This window comes from Oratosquilla oratoria, chromosome 19, assembly GCF_046742065.1.
Source record: "Oratosquilla oratoria isolate Oo_2021 chromosome 19, ASM4674206v1, whole genome shotgun sequence".
NCBI lineage: Eukaryota > Metazoa > Arthropoda > Malacostraca > Stomatopoda > Squillidae > Oratosquilla > Oratosquilla oratoria.
Genome location: NC_134795.1, coordinates 49869216 through 49876715, shown reverse-complemented (window position 1 = coordinate 49876715; position 7500 = coordinate 49869216). Strand labels below are relative to the sequence as shown.

At 41.4% G+C, this 7500-nt stretch overlaps 1 protein-coding gene across 1 annotated transcript in view; it reads left to right on the top strand.

The window, feature by feature from the left end:
* The window catches only part of LOC143035870 (alpha-crystallin A chain-like), a 15940-nt gene extending 8459 nt beyond the window's left edge, over positions 1 to 7481 (top strand). The window contains exons 2-6 of the mRNA XM_076202973.1: positions 318 to 463; positions 3066 to 3194; positions 4845 to 4978; positions 6464 to 6554; positions 7338 to 7481. Of these exons, the coding sequence (XP_076059088.1) occupies positions 320 to 463; positions 3066 to 3194; positions 4845 to 4978; positions 6464 to 6554; positions 7338 to 7409 (570 nt within the window). The 5' untranslated portion in view covers positions 318 to 319 and the 3' untranslated portion in view covers positions 7410 to 7481. The remainder of the gene's footprint in view (positions 1 to 317; positions 464 to 3065; positions 3195 to 4844; positions 4979 to 6463; positions 6555 to 7337) is intronic.
* The last annotated feature ends 19 nt before the right edge of the window (positions 7482 to 7500 follow it).

Sequence of the window (7500 nt, the reverse complement as noted above, 5' to 3'; positions counted from 1 at the left end):
TTTGTTTGTTTTTATTTTACTTTACATATTTATATATATATTTATTCATCTATTTATTTATCTATTTATTCATCTATCTATCAACTATTTTTCTTTCGCAGACACGTCCACATACATTCCGTTAATCTGATACCATATTTTTTATACTATCTATTTTGTTCTGTTTTATTTATTTTCTTTGGCAGTTATGTCCAGACACATTCCTTTAATCTGCTACCTTATTTTATTTCATTTTATTTTATTTTATCTTATTTTATTTTATTTCATCTTATTTTATACTATCTATTTTATTCTGTTGTATTTATTTTCTTTGGCAGACATGTCCAGACACATTCCGCTCACCTACCGGGACCAGCTGCTCCGCGACATGTTCTCCGACCGGGACTTCTGGGGCGACCGGGAGAGGGACCGCGATAGGTTCCGGGCCGACTTCGCAGACAGACCCTCCAAGCTCTTCGACCAGGTAAGAACAGAAGACCATATGAATGGAGGAGACTGCAAGAGACCGTAAGGCCTACACTAGGCAGTCCCATGTCCCTTACCACCTGCCATCCCTATCCTTAAAGTTATCTAACCTAAGTATGAACAGAAGAACATAAGGATGCAGGAGACTACAAGAAACCACAAGGTCTGCACAAGGCAGTTCCATGTTCCTTACCACCTGTCATCTCCATCCATAAAGTTATCTTAGTCTTCTCTTAAAATAACCAATAGTTTCAGAGCTCACTATATTGTTACTAAGAACAGAAGAACATAAGAATGGATGAGACTATAAGAGACCCTAAGACCTACATTAGGTAGGTCCATGTCCTTTACCACCAATCATCCCCATCCATAAAGTTATCTCATCTTCTCTTAAAACAACTAATTGTTTCGGCGCTGACTACACAAGAACAGAAGAACATAAGAATGGAGGGGACTGTAAGAGACCATAAGGCTAAACAGTTCCATGCCCTTCACCACCATAAAGTTATCTCATCTCTTAAAACAACTAATTGTTTCGGGGTTCACTACATGGTTACTAAGTCCATGTAGGTACGTATAGGGGAAGAGGGGGGGGTTATCCTTCGTCGCCTCGCAGGTAGACAGGTCGCTTTGTGTTGCATAGAAAAAGCTGATGAGGGAAAGAGCACTGGGGCAGTCAGGTGAAGTAGGAAGAGGAGGAGGAAGGAGATGGAGAAGAAGACGTTAGATAAAGAGGAAAGAGGAGGAAGAGAAATTAAAAGAATAAGAGGATGAGGAAGAAGAGGATGAACAAGATGAAGATGAAGACAAAGAAGAACGAGAAAAACATAGGGAAGTAGAAGAAGAGGATGAAAAATAAGGAGAAAAATATTGATAAGTAGAAGAACAGGAGAAAGAAGAAGAGGATAAAGGAGAAGAAGAAGAAACAGAAAGAAGAAGAAGAATAAGAAGAAGAGAAAAGAAAAAAGAAGAAAATGAAAATGAAAAGAAGATGATGAAGACGAAGAAGGAGAAAAAGTATAAAGAAAAGCGAGAGAAAGAAGAAGTAGAAAAGAAGAAGAAAAGAGGAGAATGAAAATGAAAAGAAGATGAAGGCGAAGGAGAAAAGCATAGAGAGTGAAAGAAAGAAGGAAAAGAAGAATAAGACGTGTTGTTTTTGAGAAACGCATTAGCGAATTAAAAATCTGTTTTGCTTTCATTTGATCAGAATTCCATCGATTCCGTAACTATGAAACGCACAAATCCTGCACAAAAACTAAACTCTATCACGAACACCTGTGCCATTTTACAGAAACGCGTTAGCCAGAAATGCACATAATCATGTGAATTAAAAATCTCTTGTTTTTCATGAAATGGTACAGCCGACACGCATGTCGTGGTTGTCCAACTGGCCGCTTGGATTCAGTGGCGCTACTGTCAATGTTTACATTGAATCAGTGATGTTATTATGTTGTAAATAATGTTTAAGTTCTTATTAATACAAATAGCATTTGTGCGACTTTGTTATTTTGAGACTAGAATGTTATCATTTAACACGTTTTATTGATTATATGATGATGTGTCGACATTGAAATATATAATTTCATCTGAATCAGAGAGCGTGCGTGTGTGTGTGTGTATTCACCATGGTCTTTGGATCACGTGTTGGATTCGTGATCGACAGCTATTTCCCTCCCGGAAAAGAGCTCAGAGCTCGTATGACCGATCTATGGGTAATGCTATGACGTTTCACACACACATACACCCAACTCCCCGCCCACGAGAGTCAGAGTAACGACCCGAAGCACAGCGATACCGAAATAATTTCGGCCCTGGGCAGGATTCGAACCAGGTACTGCGAGCACCACCGTACTTCCCAGTCCAGTGCTCTACCAACCGCGCCGTGTGTGTGTGTGTGTGTGTGTGTGTGTGTGTGTGTGTGTGTGTGTGTGTGTGTGTGTGTGTGTGTGTGTGTGTGTGTGTGTGTGTGTGTGATTCACCACCATGGGCTTTGGATCACGTGTTGGACTCGTGATCGACAGATATTTCCCTCTTGGAAGAGAGCTCAGAGCTCGTATGACCGATCTATGGGTAATGCTGTGACCTTACACGCACACACACACCCAACTCCCCGCCCAAGACAGTTGGAGTAACGACTCGAAGCGCAACGATACTGAAATTATTTCAGCCCTGGGCAGGATGCTAACCCGGACCGCCGTAGTAACAGTCTGAAACTTTACCAACCGCGCCACCAAGTTGTGTGTGTATGTGTGTGTGTGTGTGATGCCCCCAGGTCAGCTGAGTGGGAGTGTACATTTGGCTCTCCTGAATAATATATATATATATATATATATATATATATATATATATATATATATATATATATATATATATATATATATATATATATATATATATATGAAATTAAGACTGCGATTACATAGACTGCGTGAGCTGATGCCGAGAAGGTGCAGGATAAGTTCCAAGCAATTTCTTTTGTACCTCCGTCGTAGAGCAGTCGGTAGCGTCCTAACCGCATGATGCGCAACCTAGGGTTCTAATCTGATAGGAAGAAGATTTTCATCTAAATGTCTTTAGTAATTCGCGTGCCACTTCCACAGCATTTCGCCTCGACGCTGGCTGCTGAGGACATGACAGCCCCGTCGTCATCTCTGTACTACAGAGGTCGAAGAGTTCCGCGGGACAAATCAGGAGTCTCCCACCTTGGCACCGAGAAGGACAAATTCACGGTGAGTTGCCAAAGATAATATTAGTTCCAATTCATTCATTAAAGAAATATTATTTCATTCGTAAAAGTTTCATACTGTCAACAAAGTCCAAGACTGTTTCCGGTCTTTCTTCCATAGCTTAAAACTTTTTTTCTTGAAGAATTTATGAGGATACTTCTTTCTTAGCAACCAGCCTGGGCAGACCCAAGTTTCTATCAGCTTTTCTAATTTAAGAAATAGCATACCTTAGCTTAAACGATTATACGTCACACCATTGTTGTATTTTATTAGGACATCGTTATATTCATAATCTATACAAGTGTTATCGTTGGACAAGGGGATTGATTATTTAGGTCACATTTCTCTGTGGATTGAGTGAAAGGTACATTCACTCACTTTCAAGACACTTGGCATCATCTGGCCTTTCCGCATCTGGTCCAGTACCATCTGGCTTTTCACCATATGGATCAATACAACTCCACGAGTAGCCAACTGGGCTTACGAGTACATTACATGGGTTCGGTCTTTCGCTACGTAGGTGGTTCGCCTTCGGCTGAATGAAATATCCTAGTGGTAGACAGAGTAAAAGTATATGTCCCCATTATTAGCGACAGAACAGTAGCTTGATACTAATCGGTTTGAGATATATCTTAAACAGTAGTTCTTAACCTGGGGTACCTGTACCCCAAAGGGGTAACATTGAACCTAGGGGTACGAGACATAATAGCCAGTGCAATGGTACTATATATTTACAATGAGAAACCAAAGTATGGTTTGTATCACTATCCTTTTCATATGTTTGCATTGTATTTGTATTGGATGGGGGTACGAGATTTTTTTCTGAAATATCAAGGGGTACTAAGGGCACTGAAAAAGGTTAAGAACCACTGATCTTAAACCAAGTGTCTGAAGGCTTAAACCTCGTTGAAATGGGGCTAGTTTAGTAGCTGCTAGTGCTAGCTGCTGAAAGTTAACTTACCCGGCAAGTAAGTGTTAACACTAAGATAGTTTGGAAGCAAGTTCACAAACTTTCCGTTGACACTGGGCAAGTAGAAGGATATCTTACAAGTCGCTAGCACCAGCGGCTACTAAACTAGCACCGTTTCAACGAGGCTTTACGTGAGCATATGTACCTTAGATTGTACATCTTTATGTCTGAACGTGGTATTATTCGATGCATTAAGATTTTCTCTTTGTGTTTATAAAGCAAGTCTCATCTTACGTCACCGAAAAAATATAATCTAATTCAGTTATTCGGGTTTCTGGGTTCTCATTTCTCCTACTTTTTTAATTTCATTCGGATAAATTTTAAATTTATTTGGTCTAATTATTTCCAGTGTGCCTTACTGCATTAATTCTGACCCGGGCAATGGGCGGGGGTCGGGGGGGGGGGGGCAGGGGGCATGTCATCCACGAGACGCTAAGATAAAAGGGGAACCAAATGAATTATGGATGGGTCTGGGATGGGACATGGGTGGGTGTAAGGGTTAGGTTGGCTACCTCGCTTATAAAGAGGGAAGAGGCCTTTTGATATATAGAATAGTGTATATATTATGCTCAGTCCGTATTCTTTTGCTGAAAGCAGTTTAGACTCTAGAGTAAAGTCTTCTTTCGCTGAAACCACTCTAAACTCCGCAATGACTCGACGTTGACCTCAGCCTTCCTTTTAAGGTCTGCCTCGATGTGCCCCAGTTTACACCAGACAACCTGAAGGTGAGGGTGGTGGAGAACAACGTAGTGGAGGTGGAGGGCAAGCACGACGAGAGGCAGGACGAACACGGGTCCATCTCCAGGCAGTTTCTCAGGTAATTAGTTACTAGCCAAGCGGATTAAAGCGTCACTGCTTACGGCGGAGGTCGAGGTGACGGGAGTTCGACCCCTGTCGGCAGCGAGTTGGACCAAGGGCGTGGTTCCACGCTACAAAGTCCTCTGATAGGAAGTGTTCGCGACGTCGAGTCGAATCAGTAAGGCCCCTCTCACACTAGGCAACTAGTGACCGTCACTAGTGGCGGTCACTAGTTGCCTAGTGTGAAAGTCGCGGGCAACTGCAAGCAACCAGTAACTGTCACCGAGTTGTGGAATCATTTCTCATCATTCCATTAGTCGAAAGAATGGCATCAATGGAGGAGGTGCTTCTGTTGGCTTTGCTGGTCAAGAAAAAGAGACGGTCGGTGACGGCAACTGCCAATGACGGTCACTTGTTACCGGAGCGGGCAACAGCCATAGCCTGTCGCGCAACCGGACAACAGCAGTGACGTAGTGTGAAAGGCTCAATTAAAAAATAATGGTAGGCAACTAGTGACGGTCACTAGATACCTAGTATGAAAGGGCCCTTATTGGTAGCGGCTCACGCCCTCATGTGATGGTGGATCGAGGTTGTGCTGAATGATCGGCACTGAGGTTTAGTGCCCCGGAGGATGGAATGCGTATTGGAAGAAGCTCAACCTTGTAAGTCCTAATAAACGTTTTATTTCTTTAAACTTTTTACTGCGGTTAGAGGTAAGATATTGAACATGTGTTTGTGCGTTTTTTTATGGGATTCACCATAGTCTTATATCACGTGTTGGACTAGTGACCGACATCTATTACACTCCCGGATGAGAGCTCAGAGCTCATACATCCCCTACCTTACACACTACGACTCCTTGCCCACGAAAGTTGGATTACCGCCTCGCAGTGCAGCGATGCTGAAGTTATTTCAGCCCTGGGCGGGAATCAAATTCGGACCGCAGCGTGTGTGTGTGTGTGATTCACCATGGTCTTGGATTACGTGCTGGACTCGTGATTGACAGATATTTCCCTCCCGGAAGAGAGCTCAGGGCTCAAATATGACCGATCTATGGGTAATGCTGTGACCTTACACGCACACACACACCTAACTCCCCTCCCACGAAAGTTAGAGTAACGACCCGCAGCACAATGATACTGAAATTATTTCACCCCCTGGTCGGGATTCGAACCCGGACCGCCGTAGTGGCAGGGGGGAACTCTACCACAGCGCCACGAGTTGTGTGTGTGTATGTGTGTGTGATGTTTCCTTTTACTTTTGTATTCACAGGAACCACTGGGTAAAATAGAATAAATAGCGACCGAAAGTTTCCGTCTATTTAAGATATATTCAAATGTGCAAAGAATGCATAATGCATATGACATAAGATCTTTTAGATAGACGGAAACATCCTTCCCCGGTAGTTTCTGCAAATATCTTTAATTACGTCCGTTTTGTGATTTTTGTTTTGTTTTGTTTTACTTTCTATGTTTCTTATTGATTAATTGCACAACTGTTACAGGAAGTACAAGTTACCTGATGACGTCATCATCGAGATGGTAAACTCCACCCTCTCCCCAGATGGAGTCCTGATTATCGATGCCCCGAGGAAGGTAAGAGAGAGCGAGAGAGGGAGAGAGGGTGGGAGAGATAGATAGATAGATAGATAGATAGAGAGAGAGAGAGAGAGAGAGAGAGAGAGAGAGAGAGAGAGAGAGAAGGAGAGAGAGAGAGAGAGAGAGAGAGAGAGAACGTTATGCTTATGTCGTTGCATTTCATAATATATACTCAAATGTTATTTATTTTTCAACTTGATGTTGTCTATGGATGTGCATTTGTTTTCTTTTTTTATAGATCGGTTGTCTTCTTTGATCTGTTTGCTCTCTGTCCCTTGTTTTAATTTCTTGGGCTCATTTTCTTATGACTTCGTGTGTGTGTGTGTGTGTGTGTGTGTGTGTGTGTGTGTGTGTGTGTGTGTGTGTGTGTGTGTGTGAGCATGCGCGTATGTATGGAATGGTTCCCACAAACTAATTCTTCTTACTGTATTTATGTTCGTTCGTGCTAACATTAATCCTTAGTTAAATAAATAAAAATTAATAGATTAGCTAGAAATATAAAAATAAAATATATATGATCTTAATTTTTTTTAAAGTAAAGAAATATTTTCAAATATTCTAACGGGCCGCTCAAACGAAGGAACTGCATTTTTTTCTTAAGTCAATAGAAATATATATTTAAGGCTCTACCGGGCTGCTTAATGTTTGAATGATTTTTCTAAATTCCCTTAAGATTATTTAATTTATTCCTGGAACTATTGTTAATCTTTTGTAAGGTAAAATATTTTAATTTCTTTCAGTACTCGAATTTTGACTAAATTTCCTTCTCTTGTCTTTCAGCCGCCAGAGCCTCCCAAGCCAAGCGAAAGGGACGTGCCGATTCGCAAGACGGAGAAATCTGCTAAAGATTAAAAAAAGAAACCTGAATCATATCTAGCGTATGATACCTTCTGTAACATGTATGATTAAACTCTTAACTAATAATTGATATTTTCCTTTTTAT